Source organism: Natrix helvetica (assembly GCF_964273705.1).
Source record: "Natrix helvetica genome assembly, chromosome: 1".
Classification (NCBI taxonomy): Eukaryota; Metazoa; Chordata; class Lepidosauria; order Squamata; family Natricidae; genus Natrix; species Natrix helvetica.
In genome coordinates, this window is record NC_138548.1 from 124,971,724 (window position 1) to 124,991,823 (window position 20,100).

The 20,100-nt window shown below is 41.0% G+C and overlaps 2 protein-coding genes across 4 annotated transcripts in view; both read left to right on the forward strand.

The window, feature by feature from the left end:
* AGBL2 (AGBL carboxypeptidase 2) overlaps positions 1–2,911 on the forward strand; it is a 33,776-nt gene extending 30,865 nt beyond the window's left edge. For 2 of the 3 annotated variants that reach the window (XM_081934808.1, XM_081934807.1), the window contains one exon: positions 465–2,911. In XM_081934808.1, coding sequence (XP_081790934.1) covers positions 465–768 — 304 coding nt within the window. In that variant the 3' untranslated portion in view covers positions 769–2,911. The remainder of the gene's footprint in view (positions 1–464) is intronic. The other variant, XM_081934809.1, reaches the window with a different exon arrangement.
* A 3,537-nt stretch (positions 2,912–6,448) lies between these two features.
* Positions 6,449–19,806, forward strand: MTCH2 (mitochondrial carrier 2). The gene is made up of 13 exons (XM_081936099.1): positions 6,449–7,701; positions 9,910–9,994; positions 10,968–11,074; positions 12,452–12,478; positions 12,689–12,745; positions 13,543–13,600; positions 14,765–14,816; positions 15,007–15,066; positions 15,449–15,542; positions 17,378–17,425; positions 17,899–17,966; positions 19,225–19,300; positions 19,610–19,806. The coding sequence occupies exons 1-13, from the start codon at positions 7,615–7,617 to the stop codon at positions 19,694–19,696; spliced, it is 906 nt and encodes a 301-aa protein (XP_081792225.1). The 5' UTR covers positions 6,449–7,614; the 3' UTR covers positions 19,697–19,806.
* Positions 19,807–20,100: the final 294 nt, after the last annotated feature.

A 20,100-nucleotide genomic window follows, 5' to 3' on the forward strand; every position in this document is an offset into this window, starting at 1 on the left:
TGTGCTTCTGAGTTTCTGTTTTTTTAAATAATATATTTACCCAGTAGTTGTGATAGGAGCTGTATTTCTTCTTTTCATCATTCTTTCACTACCGTATTTTCTTTTTCAAAATCCTACTCCCCAGAAGGAAAAGTGATTAGTTATATTTCTCCCTAAGGACAAACCATAATTAGTGAAAGGGATTGTGAATCATTAAAGAGTCCAATCGCCAATACCATAGTTTCTGCGAGGAAACTGGAATCCCTTTGAGACTCTACTTCAAAAAGGCAGAGGAAATGCTCCCAGCATTTGTTCTACCCTTTTTTAAAAAAAAATCCATTGAAGAGGAAAAGATGGAACAACTGTAAAGTGTACTTGGATTGGTGGAACTACGAGCCATCTATTTGAAAACATTGTTATATATTGTTTTGTATGATCATAAACTTATTTAACACCACTCCCCCCCCCCCCCGATTCCTGTTTAGGTCCTTGTGGTGGCACCCTGAAGTACCTTCTGTGACTTCAATGCTACGTCGAAGTCTCTCCTTGAAATCTCAGGTTCTATTAAGCGATAGACCTAGGTGGCACTTGAGTCAAAGCAGGTCACAGGTTCTTCCTCATCGAGAATTCATATGGAAGCCTTTCCAAATTGACCCCATACTTCTGAAGACCGAGAATGAATACGGTGCCAATACCAAGGGACTACCAAAAGCAATCGGTCAAAAATATTCATCACAAGATAGCAGAGAAACTATTCAAGGCTTTAGGTTTGTCTACCAGGAACCATGAAACCATGAATTTTTAATAAGCTACACTGAGTTTACCGCTGGTCAATGGGAAAGCAGGCAGTCTCCTGTTCTGATTATTTCTCACACGACTATAGTGCAAAGACATCTTTAGTGAATGAGAACTTGGAGCCTTAAGTATGAAAGAAGAATTCTCTTCTTTCCACAGATTAATTGCAAACTGTTATGAAGGACAGGGGTTTTCCTCCTTCCATTAATATCTTAAGAGAAGTTGCATACAGATTTCCCACCTATTTGTTCTGCTGATAAGAAATAAAGGCGGCTATGTGTGGAGGGAGATTTGTGCGACCAAGAATTGTCAGCAGGAAGCTTCATGAACCTATTGGAAGTTTTTCATCTCCTCTTGATTATTTTAATAGTTTGCTCCCTAGTGAGATTCAAAATCAGCTCAAAGAAAAATCAGTGCATGAATTTAGAACAAATTCAGTGAACAAAGGAAGAGTTAAGTGTCCTTCCTTCTTCTTGATTCTTCTTACAAATATCTCCTCCACCACTGAACTCATATTACTTTGGCAAATGTTGCTTTAGAAAGCTTCCTCATCTGCAACAGAATGTCACTCAACTCTTTTCTAGTAGGAAAAATATTATGCCTAAGTAATGTATGCACAGGGTTTTCCTTTTTATGATGAAGGATAAATTGCAAATTCTGGAAACTCAGTTTTATTGTTCATAGGCTATTGTTTATTGCTACAATGCACAAAAAGCAAGCAAGACTGTTACTGCATTCTTATCCTTTGAGTGAATGTATCACTCCCCTATTTTTAGGAGAACACTGACTCTCATTATTGCTTTAGCTCATAATTAAAAAAGAAAATACGTGCATACATTAGAATACAGAAAAATGTGCTGAGGATGCGGAGATCATAAAATAATGTTTATGTTCTTAAAGTTGGGCAAAATTAATTAAATCTCTGTTAAAGTATATTTATTGAAGCCATGTATCGGAACTTGTATTTTGTTATGGATTTTGTGTAACATTAATGAAGTTTGTATGTGACTTACAAAGGTTAAAAGATTTTGAAACTTATTCAGACTGGGTTTTATTCTGTTATGTAAAAAACCTAAACAATGTAAATGACAAATTATAGGTACAGTGCTGAAAAATACATGATTGTATCAGAAATATTATTTTACTTCTGTATTGTTCACGTTACAGATTAAGGAACTTTACATAATAAGCCTTGTCTAACAGTCATTTTTATGTTTCACTGAAAAACAGTATAATAGCAACTAAACATGAAAGACTTATGAGCCAAATTTAAGTTAATTCACACAAAGAACCTAAATATCTTATTACATTTGGCATCCTTGGGTATTTTTTCCTATTGACAAAATGAACATTTTTGAAAATATTTTCTATAATTTTTTTTTCCAAAAGCAAAGTTTTTAATCATATCTTAATTAAACACCAATTTATGTTCTAAAAAAAAGAAGTTGCCTTATTTTTGTTATTTGTCTTTATCATTAGACCATTACTAGTCCTTAATAGTAAATAGTGCTACTGTACAATTATAAATTTGACTAGTAAGGAAAACACAGAACTTGAAAAAGATTAATGAACAAAATATTCATAAAGTGTAGAAATTCTGTGTCTCACTTTCATATGGGCTGAGCAGAATTAAGCACTGCAACAAAGCCACTTCATTGGTTTTTGTAGAAATGTATGGCTAAAGAGTTTTTTCTATTGAAGCAAAGTGGCTTGTCAAAGTGAAACAGTCCTTCTTGATACTATTTGGAGATGTCAGAGCAAAGTCCCTTACTTTTTCCATGTTGTAACACCACTTTATTCCAGTGATGAGACTGCAAAGCAGTACAGCTTGTACAGAATGCCATCATGTAATGCCTAGAATGCTGTAACTGTTTTTGTTCTCTTGAACTTAACATTGATAAAATTTACTGAATACCCTTTAAGTGTACCGTCTTTCCCCGAAAATAAGACAGGGTTTTATTTTCTTTGGCCCCACGAAATATGGCCTTGGGTTTATTATAGGGGAGGGCTTATTATTTTCTGTGGCAGGTGAGAAGCGAGGTGCGCCTCTTACTTTTCCAGCTCTGTCGCGTTCCTCGCCCTTTCGCCCATTGAAGCCCCTTGTAAAAAAAACCTCGCGAGTTGAACTCATGAGGTTTTTTTTACAAGGGGATTCAATGGGCGAAAGGGCGAGGAACGTGACAGAGCTGGAAAGGTAAGAGGCGGGCCTCGCTTCTCCCCTCCCCACCTGCCACCCCTCGCTAAAAGGATGGTGGGGAAGGGAACCAGGCAGGCTGCCTTTACCATTGGGGTGGGCGGTGTTTTGCACGAGAAGGAACAGGCAGGAGGGGGTGATTGCATTGCTGGCCTGCCGCTGTTTTTTGCGGCGGGCTCTTTTTGTGTGGGAGGGAAGGGCAGGAGGTGGAAGCACTTTGCTTCGCCTGCTGTTGTTTTTGCGGCGAGCCCTCTTTTTGCCCCACAAGCTGTACCGGTAGGCTATGTTCCCTCTAAGCTGCCGGGTGCGCGGACGCGTAGGTGGCAACAAAACACAGCGCAGCAGTTTCCAACTGCCGCACAGGGATCTTTAACATGATGGAGTTTCAGTTGCAGGCGGCTACGAGGCTTCTGTCAGCTGGGCCGGGATATTAGAGTGCCTGGACACACCCAGAGGAGGGCGGGCCTTTGGCCAACAGAAATGTGGCTGCCTAGGGTTATGATTGGGCTCCCTCCGCCGGCGTGTGGCTGATTGACAGGGAGGCCGTTCCCTCCTCGATCAAAGTTACTGAGGCGGGGGGAGCAGCGGCAACAGCAAACTCTCCGCGGGACCTGCGGAGGATGCTTCCATCGCAGTTTGTCGGCTAAGTCCCCATGGCTGGGCTGCCCGCTGTTGGCTCCACTTCCGAGATGCGGATGTGAGGGAGGCGCTCGCCACGCAAGCAAGTGAAAACCCACGCCGGGTGGGCACATGTCTGAATCCAGCCTCTGCGTTGGGAGCATTGGGGCTCGAGGTTTTTTCCGCAGGAAGGGGGAGTCGAGCTGGTGCTCCGCGGATTTTATTTGATTTTATTGCTGGAAAAGAAAAAGAAAACAGAGGCTTCTTGGTCCGCCTAGACCAGAAACTCAAAATCTGGAAAATTAACCTTGTTTAGGAAAGTTTTGTGCTGATGGAAAAATAGTGTTTTCCAGTGAAAGTTTTTCCTACTTTTCCTTATTTGCTTTTTTGGCCTCTATTCCTTCTCTTTTCTTTCTTCCTTTTTTCTTTCTTTCCTTCCTTCTTTCTCTTTCTCTCTTTCTTTTTTCTGCCTTTTTTAATCCTCCCTCCTCTCACCTTTCTTTTTCTCTTTCTCCTCTTTCCTTTTTTGTCTCTCTGTCTCTCTCTGTTTGTGTGTTTGTGTGTGTGTGTGTGTCCCTTCCTTCCTTCCTCCCTTTCCCTCCTCTCCCCTCTTTGTTTGTTTCTTTATGTGCCCCAATTGCTAATCTACATCAATTGGTAATTTATTCATAACTTGCTAATATCACTGCAGACTATTGGATAGTAAGGGGGAAAGCATAAAGCATATAAAGTAATTCATAGTATGGAAAATGTGGATAGAGGGAAGTTTTGATCCTTTTCCCAGAGAGTCATCCATTGAACTTGAATACAAGTAGTCCTCAACTTACAACAGTTCACTTAATGACTAAAGTTACATCAGCACTGAAAAAAGTGACTTACGGCTGTTCTTCACACTTACGATCATTGCAGCATCCCCATGGCCACATGATCAAAATTTGGATCTTTGGCAACTGCCTCATATTGATGATGGTTGCAGTGTCCTGGGGTCTCCTTTTGCAACCTTCTGCCAAGCAAAGTCAGTAGGAAAGTCAGATTGACTTAACAACTAGGTTACTGATTTAACCACAGTGATTCACTTAACTGTATGTAGCAAGAAAGGTTGTAAAATGGGGCAAAACTCACTTAACAAATGTCTCACTTAGCAATAGAAACTTTGGGCTCAATTAGGGTCGTAGATTGAGGACTACCTGTATAGGGAGATTTCTTTACTTAATGTATATTTACATGGTAGAATTGAGTTTCAAATAACACTGATTTCGTTGTTGGGTGACATCTATGAAAAAAATTCAGATGCTCAGGCATGAAAATATGCTGCTCAAACACTATACTTTTCCGCTCACACTGAAAAAAAAATTAGAGGGAACATTGCCGGTAGGTGGTACAATGGTAATGGCGGGGACCAGTTGTGCATGCGCTTAAATAGTTGGGGGCGGGCTTATTTTCAGGGGAGGGCTTATTATGGCGCATGCTCTGAAAAGCCGATTGGGCTTTTTAGCAGGGCATGTCTTATTTTTGAGGAAACACGGTATCTTGCTGGTTTATGAATGTTTAGTCAATTATTTTTACGAATTAGTGTAGATTTTCCTATGCTAGTCGATATGTATTCATTGTCCTTGGCAAAAAGCAACTCTCCTGGCCTCTTTTGGTGCACATTTTAGAACATTCCACTTCCATTTTAGTATTATATCTGAATGGGGGGGGGGGGGGATGTTTCACTCAGTATTTCCTCTATTATCTGTGATGAATACCCCCAATAATTAATAAAATCCAGGAAACTACCGTATATACAATACAATACAATAGTAGAGTTGGAAGGGACCTTGGAGGTCTTCTAGTCCAACCCCCTGCCTAGGCAGGAAACCCTATACCATTTCAGACAAATGGCTATCCAACATCTTCTTAAAGACATCCAGTGTTGGGGCATTCACAACTTCTGGAGGCAAGCTGTTCCACTGATTAATTGTTCTAACTGTCAGGAAATTTCCCCTCAGTTCTAAGTTGCTTCTCTCCTTGATTAGTTTCCACCCATTGCTTCTTGTTCTACCCTCAGAGGCCTTGGAGAATAGTTTGACTCCCTCTTTGTGGCAACCTCTGAGATATTAAACACTTTCCTTATTTATTTTTAAATGGATACTATTCATTGATGTAAAATAAAAACCTCCACTGGCATGGCATACAGCTCTTGAAATCACTTGTCAGTTACAGATGTCCTCATTTACAGAGTGAAAAGAATTCAGTCTATATTCTGTACATTGAAGCCTGCCTCTTAATAAGGTGCATGTAGAAAAGAGAGCCATATATCTAATATGAACGCAAATAAGTGGATCACCATGCAAAAGACCATGCACATAGCAATCATTCAATTTTCTTACGGGTTTTTTGTGTCAGCATGTATTTTTTGCCAAAGAAAGTAATTGTCAACCATCCATTTTTTTTCCTGCAAAGTTGCACATCTATGAGAATGGCTTTTTAATATGTTTAACTTTTGTATCCCATATAGAAATCTATTTGACACACAACATTGCAATTTTCATTATTGTCATCTTGTTGGGAAGAGTTTTTTTCAGACGGAGTGATGTAGAGCAGGGGTATCAAACCCGTGGCGTCACATCACATATCGCTACTTTCCCCCACTTTGCTAAACCAGGGGTGGGTGTGGCCAACGTGTGACGCATCTGGCCCATGGGCCCCAAGTTTGACACCCCTGATGTAAAGAGAATGGTTCAGTTGCAACTGCTACTGTACTGAAGACAGCATATTTTTCGTTAAGTTTTAGGCATGATGTAATTAAAGAACAATGATTTTCTTACTGGGTTACTCTTCAGAGCAGAAAGGAGAGAGAAATAAAATGAAAATGAATGTTGAGTAAAAAGATCTAATATTTACTGCAGTTGGATCCATAATTGCACAAGAAATCCAGATTAAAAGGCAGGGATTTTTCCAACTAGTTTGGATTGTATAGTGAAATATACCAGAAACATATGGAGAGGACAGGAAAGTCTGAATGACAAACTATCAAACCCTACATGTAATGTGGATTTAAAGCAACAATATTCTACTGATTTAAAGTTGCTTGAATTCAACAATATTTTTGACAGGGCAGGTATACAGCTGGCCTCTAAATAAGCCATTTAATACTTTAGAAAACTGAAAATATTATTGAAAGCCACACAGAACATCAACAATAAGTTTTGGTAAATTAGGTTTAGGTCACTCCCATTGTAATCTTGCACACATTTACTTTAAAATACCGTAGATCGGACTGAACTAAATGCCAATGAGGGATTTCCTAATACATAAAGCAGATTTACATAAGCAAGAATAGTCACAGCCAAAAAAGAAGGCATTTCTGTTGCCTTTTCTGGCTGCCAAATCGTTATTTTACATACATCAAGATGTACAGAAAGCAATCCGTTCTGTTTCCTTAAACTGCGGCAGGGCAATCGTCACAAGGCATTTTTTAAATTTGGATTTAAAGTGGCCCGTAAACCTCAGAGGAGCACCGCTCGAAACTGGAAGGAGAGCACGGGAGAGACACGATCCTCTTGGTCCCCTCAAAAAGCCCTGCTTTTCATTGGCCGATGGAGACTTTTTTCAAGTGCGAGTTGCGCAACCCAAAGGCGAGGCCAGGTCGATAAGAAACGCCAACTTCGCCCAGCCGACCGCCATCGCCGTCCTCGAGGCACCTTTCAACGCGGATTTATAATTCGATCCAGGGAATCTTGGGCCAAGGACGATTTGCCACGTTTTTTTTTAAATCGGAAGCTCTGATTTTATAGGCGGCGACTCCTCTTCTTCTCCGGGCCTAACTTGCTCCTCAGGTGGCGGAAACCGGAACCCTTTGGACCCGGAACTGATCGAAAGAGGGAACGCAGAAGAAGCGGCGGCAGGAGCCCTTTTTCCCCCTTTTTGTCCTCCGCCGCAGGTCACGTGGTCGTACCACTCCTCCTTCCGCTGTACCCCCCTCCCTCCTCTCTTTGCCTCCCCCCCACCCCCACCCGTGGCGGAGAGCCCGGTGCGGCTGCAGCATGGCGGACACGACCTCCCAGGTGCTGCTGGGCTCCGGCCTCACGGTGCTCTCGCAGCCGCTCATGTACGTGAAGGTGCTAGTGCAGGTGAGACCTTGGGCCCCTCCTCGTGCGAGAGAGGGAGGGGAGGGTGGGGACGGGGACGCCCGCGGGGGGGGGGACCCCGGTCAGACCTCACGACCACCCCTCGCAGTCTCCGCGGTGGTTCCTCTCCGGCGACCGCTCTTCTCTCTAGGTCGTTGTCGACCCTCGCCGTAACAGGACTACCCCCACCCCAGTCTCGGGGCCTTTTATTTGCCTTCGGCTTGGAACGATCACGCTTCTCTTGTTCCAGTGTGAATATATATATATATATAGTCGCCGACCTGCAAGTAGTAAAGAATCCTTGCTTGCTGAAGGACTCAGATCCAGCTCTTCCCCATCGTCTCAACCCCCACCTCTTCTATTTGGAGCCCCCCTCCCCCAAATCTCTTCCTCTTGCTTAGAAACACAAATATTGTCCGAGATGGGGGGAAACTGGAGCCACAGCTAGGTTTTTTTTTTCTCAGAGCTTCCATTTTTCCAAGAACCTTTGCTTTGCAATCAGGTAATATAGCAGAAAACTTGTGGCCCAAGGGCTCATCAACAAAGTAAAGGAACTAGCAGAAACTTAACTTAGTGCAGGGTTCTAGTCCAGTTATGGTGCATGATGGGACAGGTGCTGCCCTTAGACCCTTGGCAGAGTTGTCGCTTGTAGAAAGAATGCTTCCGCTGAGGTTTCGCTGCCGTGAGACATTCGGCCAGTTGCTTGTCACACTCGCACGCCGTTCTGCCACAGATGCTTTTGGACCGGCACTCCGTCTCGGATGTTTTACACAGCAGTTTGTATCGCTGCCATTTTACTCTGTCGTGACATTTCAGAGAGAGCCTGGTGTGGCGATAGCAGCAGTCGTGCAAGAAACAGCAGCGGTCCACCTCATCCAGAGGCTTTCCAAAGCCGCCTGTTCCACAGTGGCAGCCGTATAGGTTGAGTGCTAGTAGTGGGATTCGCAGACGATCCCCATAACACAACAAAGTCGAAATCATATCCAGGACGCTGCGTTTTTCTCGTTTGCTGCCCACGCTTGGTTTAATTTCTTGCAGGAATAAAAGTCCCACTGTAAGCCATAGGACAGCCTTCATTGCAGAAGCCAGTTTCAAATTTGTTTGTCCCACTCGGGTACCTTGCAAGTGAGCTGATTTTCAAAATTCCAATCACTTTTCTAGTGTTATATGAACCTCATATTTAAGTCTGTCTTATTTTTATTGGCCTTGTCAAGGACACTCCCAGACAAACTCAGTAATTTCAGACTTCTTTATTTAGTAACATTGGTGGTTGTTTCTGGCTTGTTGTGTCCTTATACTTATTTCATTCTTGGCTGAAAACCATACTTTTGTAAAAACAACAGTCTTCTTGTACAATGTGCTTTCAGAACAAGAACTTCAAGTACTAGCTATAAAAGAGTATTTGCATTTTCAGGATATGAATACACAAATCCCTGCAATTTAACCTTAAACCTTTGAACCTTAACATTTGTAAAGAGCAATGAGACTTGTTAATTGTATAACTGTCCAACAAGGGCAATTAAGAGCCAGGCAAACATCTGGCTTTTTTTGTATGGAAAACATCCTCTGTATGAGGAGTACACGTGTACTGTGAGAAATCAGCAAACTTGATATTTGCTTGCCAATAATACTTTCTGCTAAACTGAAGATCTAAATAAGTTATGTTATGAATTTGAATGTGTGCATTTGCCATTCTCCTAGCAAATCAATCAATGAATCACCAAAGCAGTTTCATCTTAAGAATTAACCACCTAATTGTTTGATAACTTAATCAACCTAGTCGGCATAATTTGAGGTAGCAGGATATGTTAAGGGAAATTTTCTGTTTTAAGTAATTAATTCTTAATAGCAAAATACTGCAAAAGAGTGATAAGTGGTTAGATTTTGTTTGAAATTAAGGAAGATAAAGATTGCTGGGGGGGGGGCACATATATTTGCACTATAGTTCTAAATTTAATATATAGTAAAAAACAATGTCATTATCCAATATATTGAATTGCAGATTACCTCAGTACCGGTCATTTATTCCAAAAATCACAACCAACTAATAGAAATCGTGCTTTTGGTATTGATACTTCTAGCATTGATATAAGAAGGAACTTCTTGTAAATGAAATAATTGTGTTAATGCTGTGAAATGCATGTTGACTGTGTCTTTCAGAGGGTATTCAAATTGTAGGCTATAAAGTTCATTGTGGATTGTCTCTTTCAGGTGGGATATGAACCCCTCCCGCCAACTCTGGGAAAAAATATTTTTGGTCGGCCAGTCTATCAACTGCCTGGTCTCTTTGCTTATGGTGAGTATATAACATGTATTTTGCAAATAAAAAGCCTAAAACACAGTAGGATGTGAGAAATGCATGCCTTTTAACTAGACTTATCAGATATGTTATAATAGATTTTGCAAAAGACAACTTTTGAAGAAAATAATAGATAGTTATGTAACTGAATTTGGTGCATATCTAAACTGGATATTTAAAAAGAATGTCAAAACTGTGTCTATATTCACTTTTGAATTCCAGCTACTAAGCAGTGTTTTGTTAGTAAATGTTTTGTCAACATTTCTTCTTTTCAAGCACCATATTTTAATTTTTTTAGAAATACATATGCACATTATAGCAATGCCAAATCCCCACCCCCAGTGTGCAGCTTATGCAGTAACTTTTTAAAAATCCCTATTTAATGTGTATATTGAATATCTGTTTTGAACTCTAGGTTTCTAGTCTTTGGTTATTTGGGGGCTCACTTGGTTGCCTGTTCATGATTTGATCCCCCCCCCCCCATGCATTTCTCTAGTGATGGGCACTGAATTTCCATCAGGTTCCCAATTTGTCGTTTCTTTCTATATTTATTCAGAGCAACCAATTATTTTTAACTTTAGTGCATACTTCTTGTAACCACTGAGTAGGGAGGACAAGATCATGAGGCTCCAGATGTTTGGGGGTTACAATTCTTGTTACTCCTTAACGCTGGTCAGAGTAATAAGAGTTGAGACTTGATAGAGAGCTCCAGACTGCTCATCCTAGCTATAGTGGATAATAGAGTCTGGTAAAGACTAGTACATAACATGATTTTGTTGCCCGAAGATGTTATGTGCAGCCAATGCATACTTGAATGACATGAATGTGGTTAATTTCAAAATTTCTAACCTGGCATTAAGCAGAATTAAACTAGCATTTTCTAAGATAGATGAGATAGATTCAGATATGTGGCACTTGGGGAAGAAGGGTGAATAATGGGACAGATGCTTACCTCTGTTTCTGTTTTCAGCGAAACACATTATGAAAATTGATGGGAGGGCTGGACTCTTCAAAGGTTTGGCTCCTAGACTCTGGTCAGGAGCCATTGGCACTGTAGTACACAGTAAAGTTTTACAGGTACTTTATAATTTTGTTGTGTATTGTTTTAATATACAAAATATTTCAGATTTCAAATACTTTATAACGTACACCATTTTTGCTTGAATTTTGTAAATAATACGAAGTGATAATTTCTTATTGCAGAAATTATCAGAGAAAACCCAAAGTCCTCCCTTAACGACCATTCATTGAGTGACCATTAGAAGTTACCACAGTGCTGATCAAATGGTACTTATGCCCAGTCTCTGAAGTTACAGCTATTGCAGTGCTCCTGGGGTCATTCTGATTAAAATATAGGTGTTTGGTGACTCACCTGCACTTAAGACCTATGGGGTGCTTCAACAGCCTCCTTTTCCTCAGACACTGAACTGTTATGTCAGATTTACATTTTGACAGAGTTTGTGTGTTTCCATTCTCCGTTGACTGGGTAAGCTATGTGTTGAATTATAATTCTTGTTTATGGTGCCTTTGGTGCTTTAGTGATATGTACTGTATTTTTCGGAGTATAAGACGTACCTTTTTTCCTCAAAAAAAGAGGCTGAAAATCTGGGTGCGTTTTATACACTAATTGCAGCATTTTTTGCCTCCCGAAGCCCCTTCACCAAAATGGCCATGCATACACTTATGGAGGCTTTCAGAGAGCTCCTCGGGGCTGGGGAGGGCAGAAATGAGCAAAAAAGGGGGCATTTCCCCCCCCCCCCACAGCAGCACTCTATAAGCCTCCATAAGACTATGCATGCAATTTTTTTTGACAAAAGTGGGACGTTATTTGCTCGTTTTTGGCCTCCCCACCTCCCCAGGAGCACTCTGCAAGCCCCCCCTCCCGCCCCCGGCTATTCATGCCTTTTTTTGAAAAAAAGAGGGGGTTGTTTTCGTGAAAAATGGGCCGTTTTGGGGAGGTTTTCAGAGTGCAAAAATGTATTTTTCCCTTTTGGAAAGCTCTTTAACTGATTGATGAGAATTTCATTGATCAAGTGCTGTGCCAGCAGAAACACTTACCTATCTACTGTATTTCTCTCTCTCTCTCTCTCTCTCTCCCTCTCTCTCTCTCTCTCTCTCCCCCTTTATCTACCTAACTACCTAACTACTCTCTCTCTCTCCCTCTGTATTTCTCTCTCTTTCTCTCCCTCTCTATCCCTCTATCTACCTACCTACTTTTTAAAAAAATTGCCTCTTCAAAACCTTGGTGCATCTTATACTCCAGTGCGTCTTATACTCTGAAAAATATGGTATATAGAATGTATAGGCCAATGTAATCTGGTTTACAGAGCTTGCCACTGAAGTAAAGAACCTCAGGAGGAGGGTGGGAAAGAATGTAAGTGCAATTATGTACATTTAATGGTAATAATAGATTGAGAAGATGAGCTTATATTTATATATTTTCTTTCTATCTAGCAATGCCAGAACTCTGACCAAAGTGAGGTATGTCATGAAGTCTCTTCATAAATAACTTCCCAATAAAACTCCTTTTTGTAATTAAAGTTTTTGGAGCATGTCTTCTGTTCTATACTTCAGTCGATGGGAGTGGAAGGCTCCACGGAATTTGTAAATAACATTGATATTATACTTGGGATTAAGGATCCAGTAGCAGGTGGTTTTTGAGACTGGCTTTTTTCTCCCTTTTCTCTTTAGGAAGTAGGGAATACTCACAAAGAATCTGGATCCTCTTTTGATCAAGTTATCAAGGAGGTAAGATATGGGATTCATTTATCAGGGGATTGGCTGGCTGTGCATCGTGTAGAAAAGCATTCCTGGCCTGACACCTGTCAAATGTGTTGGCTGGTGGATAATTGGAATGGTAATCTGTTGTTTTTGAAAGCAGGAGATGTGAGGCAACAGCCTGTTTGCCTACACTACAGATTGTATCATAATGAAGTTGAGAAGCATGGATATCTTGTTAACATAGGAAAGTATAGAAGTGAGCTGTTCCTTTGCTGTCATAACATTCTGGCTCGTCACAGCTATTTAAAAGCTATATAAAAACTGGAAGCAAGGAAACTGACAGCATGGGGATGAGGTCAATCACCTCCAGTGGTGAGGACCCCCTCGAGCCCTGGCCAACCAGCAAAACTAAGTTTTGATACCTTTCTGGGAAGGTCAGAAGGGCAGGAGCAGTTCTCATCTCCAGTAGTAGAGTGTTTCTCAGGGCGGGGATTCCTAGCAGAAAAGGCTCTTCTCCTTGACCCTGTTCACTGAAATTCCTTGTATGGGACCTATTGGGATATATTTGAGGTACATAGCATATTGGGATGTGTCTAAGGTGTTAGCAGGGCAATGACTTTTTTCTTAAGTAACCGAAAAGGTGGTTGAAATAGGTTGATCTGTAGAGCAATGACAACTGATGAAAACGTTTAATCTTACTACTTTAAATTATATGATAAGCAGCAGTTATTTAATCCTTCACTGGAATCTGGGTAGATGGGACATCTTGCCCTTTCTTTGGCTAACCTTTCTTCTGATGTGTCTCCAACTGTTTTTCATCTTAGACTTCTCAAGAGATGATTGCACGTTCTGCTGCTACGCTAGTCACCCACCCATTTCATGGTATGTATAGATTCATCTTTCGGTTCAGTTTCAATCATGCCATTGTAACTCCTAGATACAGAAGAAACTCTCTCCCTTCTCCCATTGGTTTTTTTTTGGGGGTGGGGTGCTGTGCATTCAGGCAGGAGATGGCTGGGTCCTAACCCTTCCCTGTTATGTTTTTACCACTTCACTGCTTTTAATTTGCAAACAGTTGGTAGTGATTGATAATGAACTATTTGGAAACATTTCTACCTTACCTTCCTTCATGAGCCTTAACTAACTAACAAGGTGAAGTGTTAAAAACCACCATGCAATCAAATACACTGGGAGCATCAGCAAGTTAAATGACTGTGAGCACACAAATGTAACCATAACAGTCAAACCCATAACAATCAAATCAAGACTCTGGCCACGCTTGAGGACCTCCTTTGAAGAGAGGCAACAAGAGGAACCCAACTGGGGAGGATGAGCCGGGAGTGCAGCTGATGGAAAGGCCCTTTTTTCCCTCAGCCTCAGTGAAATGGGTTTCTAGTGTGTTCCAATATGCAAGTGGGTCTTTGATGGTAGCTTCAAAAGATAGGCAGGACGTATTGGGTAGGGTAGTTCTATTGAGCACGGTAGTCCTAATCTCAAGTTTTTTCTCACAGAAAGAGACCTCTTCTCATAGCACTTTGAACTTTGAGCCAGAGTAGCTGATTCACTAAGAGTTTTGTATCCTCCCACATGCAGCACTTCAGAAGACCTTGGCTACGGGATTTTATCCAGTCTGATTTCCTAAGAATTGTGAAATGCCACTGCAGTAAACCTCATACAGTTTAATTCAGGAAGATATCATTGTGGCCAGATGAGCCATCTGCAGGAATGTCTGTAATTGACATTCCAGACTCAGCCGAGCAAAAACAATCTTGGCCATAATCAAACTCCATTATTTCAGATCCAAAAGAATCCTAGATGCTGAGCCTGACATTTTCAAAAGGAGCTCTATTTCAACCCACATGTTGCACCTATTTACCAGATTGGTTGTACCATTCAGGGGCATAGCCATTTTATCTGGGTTCATCTTGAGTTAAGAATCTTGGAATTATATGCTGCCATATAACAACTATAAGTGGGTAGAAGAGTACCAGTGAGGTCTTCCTTAACAATAGTTTTTTTCCCCTTTTGAATCTCCTTGTTTTTTAGTGATCACCTTGAGGTGTATGGTGCAGTTCATTGGCAGAGAAACCAAATACAGGTACACACATATTTACAGTGAGGTTGGCTTCATTGGGGAGCCCAAGGAACTGTGGGCTGGGAGATAAATTAATGTATGATGTCAGAAGTGTTCTGTTGTTGAGATTAGTAAGAATGTCTGTGGGAAAGGAAATAACATATTTCAGTATTTGTAGAATCTTGATGGATTGTTTTTCCCCTTCAATTTTCAGCGGGGTATTTAGCTCTTTCGTCACCATATACCGGGAAGAGGGAATCTTTGGATTTTTTGCGTGAGTACTTTTTACAGTGGGTTTTTACCATTTCTTGATGCCATGAAAGCTAGTGCAAGGATCGGGTAGGATTTTCTCAGGATGAGCACAATAGGCCACTGCATATTGTATTAGTTACTGGAGAAAGGCTACTCTTTGCTTGCTTTCAGAAGGCATCTGATTGGATGTTGTGGGAGACTGGATTAGGTGAGGCAGAATTCTTAAGCAATGCACTATCCCAAAGTGGGTGGCAGAAATGGGTAATTTTTTTCTGGGTGTTACTCAGCCTCATCTTGCACATGGTTGACCAGTTTCCTGCCATGTGAGCAGTTAGTGGTAACTTGTCGTCATGTCAGTGTTGAAGTTATCCAGCCTTATTACTAGTCAGCTGTTTTCATTTCAGGGGCCTGATTCCCCGCCTTCTTGGAGACATCCTATCCTTGTGGCTTTGTAATATGCTGGCCTACCTCATCAATACCCATGTACTGGAGAATGGGGTAAGCCTTCTTCTTGTAGAGTCCTATGCCCGTAGTTAGGAAGCAGCAATGACTGCTGAGGCTCCTTTTGGTTGCAGTTTTCTAGTATTGGCCTTGAAGGCGCCTATCCTCACTGTGCTGTAGCATCCTGAAAAGGCATGCATGAAATGGAAAATGTAGTTTTGTTTCCTACATAAAACGAACACTTTCTGTTTCTGTCAAGTTATTCTGAGTGGTTCCTGGCTCAACAGAACTGAAACCTGATACTCCAGGTTTTGTTCTGGGCTCTAGCAAAAATAAATTTGAGGTAATCTTGCAGGGCAAGAAGGCAAGATTGATACACCTCATCTTTCCCCTATTTCTCATATGGTTCACTTGTCTACCCCTGCAGCTTCCCACAGCTTCTGTACCTCCTGCTGATGTCCAGATGCCTAATACCCCACATGGAGCACAGTTGCCTTAGGGTGATTTCCAAACCAAACACAACTCTCAATTCTGTGTCAGGATGAAAAACTGACACAGATCACCAACATTAAGTATTGGTTTCAGGGATAGGATGGTCTGCGCAAAGAATGCGTTATGTACCCCAGGTCATAAGTATTAGCTAAGCCAATTTTTTTTTTTCTGTTCTCAACCTATACATATGGCTGTTCGCAACTATACATAATGCTAATACATATTACCCTGTTTCCCTGAAAATAAGACCTCCCCGGATAATAAGCCCTCCCCGAAAATATTGCAACACAGCAGCAGCCATGAGGTGACCACGCTTGCCCCTTCCTGCACCTCAAAAATAATAAGACCTCCCCGAAAATAAGGCCAAGTGCTTATTTTAGGGGTCAAAAGAAAATACGACCCTGTCTTATTTTTGGAGAAAAACGATATTTATTTAAAAGTTTTTTATTAAACATAAATTTAAACGTTGGACACAGTGTAGACCATTCTGGTAGAATCTATACCATACATGCTAAGATATTCACTTATACATTGTAGCCATCCTATTTTTTTAACATTTGATCCATACCGTATTTACAAAAAGAAAAAAGGTAACCTATTTCCAGCCATGTTGTATTTATCTTGTACATTCTCGCAATCATCATTTCATACATAATTCTAGTCTCCATTCTATGAATCTTGACTCATGCCTATTTTAGGCTTTCCATTTTATATTCCGACCATTGATAAAATTCATCCCAGGTCATTCGGATTCATCTTTATTCTTCAACTCCCACATCAATTTGTCAATTTCAGCGCAGATCAAAATTTTCCTAATTATTTCCCCTTCATGTGGAGTTTCCTTGTTTTCCAATTTTGGGCAAAGACCATTCTTGCGGCCATGATAATATGTATAGTTAAAAAGATAACCCCCTTGTTGTATTTCTTGTTTATAATTCCCAAGAGAAATAGTTCCGTTGTGAATTCTATTTCCTTTTCGGTTAACTCTTATCAACCACTTCTGGATATTCTTCCAGTATATTTTGGCTTTTTGGCACAACCACCACATATGGTAGACGATAGTGCGTCTTCTTGTGGGGATATGTTGGCTTTCTCAGGCAAAACCTTTTGATTACAAAAGCAAAAAGTCATTTTTGAAGCACACAAGGGGCTAAATAAATGAACTTTCTTAAAAGAACCTGATTTCCTTCGGTGACTGCTGTGTGACCCTAAGAAAACACTCCTTGGGATTTAAGAAGTTGTGGGGAGGGCTGTGGTTAGGCTGTTGCATGAACTGAAGCATCTTCTTGCCTTGAGCCTGAAGCCTTCCTGGGTGGCATTGTATTTACCTTTTGGTTAAAAGTTGGGAATGACTTCTGTCATTGAGGAATCTGTGTTTTATTGATGAATCTTCTTTCTAGGTCTCTACCATGACCGAGATGAAGGGTTACTCTCAGGCTGTCACTGGAGTGAGTGTATAATTTAATGTCTTTTTTCTTTGGCGTAAACAAAAGGGAAAAGGTTCTGAGAGGACCACAAGCCTCATAACTCACTGTTAAACCTTTGGTCCTGGTACTCTTGAGAGGGATGCTAGAGAATGGTATTTAACTAATGGTGTTAAAAACACCGTTCAATTTTCAGCCTTTAGAGCCTGTCCAGCATTGGAATTATACTATTTCTTCACTAGAGGTGTATTGAATGCTGTTGCTAGGTACAGATTACTTTTGAGGCTTAGCTGAGTAATTGCCAGTCTTTTCTTTCCTTTGATTTGTTATCAGTGTTAAGATTTTATCCTTCTGTTAAGCCCATCAAGTTGCTGTTGCTCTGTAGGGGGCATAGTTAGTGGTAGTTCTGACATTACTTAGTCCTCAGCCTGATGGGTGAAGAAAGAGTGTTAGTATACTTTTTCCACTGATACATCATACCTGTATTGTACTTTCAGTTCTTCAGCAGTATGCTGACCTACCCCTTCGTACTTGTTTCAAACCTAATGGCCATTAATAGCTGTGGGTAAGTGTACACTTTCTTTTCTCTCACTTGCCTTTCATTTGAAACCACACAAAGCTTTTATTGAAACCACACAAAGTTTTTATTTTTCAGGCCTCTTTCTTTCAATAATTATTGAGAATTTTAGCAGTGTGCTGCACCTTGCCACAAATGTACATGTTTTCAGTAATTGCTCTTGAGAAACTTCATACCATAGCCAACCGAGCTAAAAAAAAAAGTGTGTGATTTTTTAAAAGGAGGCTGTTTGGGTGAGTAAAAGAACTCAAAGGTTTTAATTTAAAAGTACAGTGCCCCCAAACCCCATCATTTTATAGAGCCCTGCCTAAAACCAAAATATTTGTGGCCTCAAGAAACAGCTAAGAGCTTCAAAACATTTGAAGACTTGTGGGTAGCAGCAAATCCAATACATTTGTAGAAATTCATTATATGTATATAAAGTATTGAAAGAAGTCTGGATCCTTTCCTTGGGAGTATTCTTCAATCATATGAAATAAGAATCTACATTTACATTTTTAGGAATAACTCTGAAGCCAGAAACTGCCTGGATTCTGTGTCTTTCCTGTGATACATTATTCTGTGACAATAGCTTTGCTGATAAAAAGATAAAATTCCAAATTTGCGGGATCAGTTCTTTTTGGTTTTGTATTCAGTTTTGGCCAGTGAGATCCTTGCAGTAAAATTAGCGCTAGGTTATGAAAATGGCAGTCCTCTCATTTGGGCCAAATAGCCACTCGTCAGAGCTTTCACCCGTGTGTGGATTCCATTTAACTCTCGTCTTTTTTACTTTGGCGTCTGTTCATAAGTAAATGCAGGTTAGCTTAGTATAACGTACTATAAGGCGAGCACGCGCACCCTAAGTCAATAACAATATGCTAAGAAATATTTCCATTTGTTAATTCTTATGATAAAGAATCCAATCATTTTCATGGTGGCATTCCAAATACTGTTATGGAATGGGGATGACTATGTTTAGTTTGTGGTTGCTAATTTGCTAAATTATAATTTCTGTCCCTGTTCTTGTAAATAATGTGTTGATTATTAGATTGCTCTGCCATATAGAAGCCAGTTGCAGGCCAGTTTCCTCTCCGACTCCCTGCTGAGTTTTGTCTCAACCACCTTAGCTCCTGCTTGATCCCCTTTCCTTGTGCAGCAAGAAAGGATTGGTCTGGAGATGGCCTCTAAGCTGTGATCTTCAAACGGGCGCCTGGCACTGAAACCTGGTGGGGAGTGAATTCTGTAAGCCTTGCCTTCTATTTTCTAGGCTCGCTGCTGGCCTCCCACCTTATGCACCAACGTACACCTCCTGGTTACATTGCTGGAGCCAGCTGCATGGGGAGGTATGTCTGACATGTCTTGTCCTTCCTTACAGGATCTTCATGTTTTGCTTAGAGATGGGTATAGAATTGATAAGGCAGAGTGCCTCCTTTGGGCATACCTACCGTCTAAGGAAAAATTCCAGACAAGGTTGTCCTACTGTAGCTTACAGATACACCCTGCTACACACACACACACACACACACACATACACTCACTGACTGCATACTATCTGACCCTCAAACCTCAGCTGCTGTATAGTGTGTGGATTTCAGTGGGCCACGACGCTCTGTCTACACGACTCTCACCTGCTTCATTTTCTTCTCATTTAGGGCAACATGAGCCGAGGCAACAGCCTGTTTTTCCGGAAGGTGCCTGCAGGAAAACGATATGTGTGGGAAGAGAAGAGATTTCAATGAGTCCACAGCCTTTTGTGGCTGCTTCAGAAACACAGAATGATGGCAGTGTGTTGATTTCTTACACAGTTCTTTTTTTAAAAAAAAATAATCATTTAACCTTGGGAAATGGACTTGGCTGTGAGCATGACTTAATGACAAAAGTAAAAGGAAATCTTGTTCCTCCCTCTGAAACATTGGGGTAATTGCCAAAAAGCTGCCATACTTGGGGTGGGGTGGGGTGGGGTGTGGAATGGAGGTTTACTGTTTTGTGAATGGGGATATTTTTTTAACTTTATCCAGGGAAAACCATCTATGTTGGGAGTATTCTTGCCCCTCATCTTCCTGCTATACTACCCAGGTATTACTGCAACTTGGTTGCAAAGCCGGTGAAATAAGCTGCTCCTGGAAGAAGATGGATTCTGTTT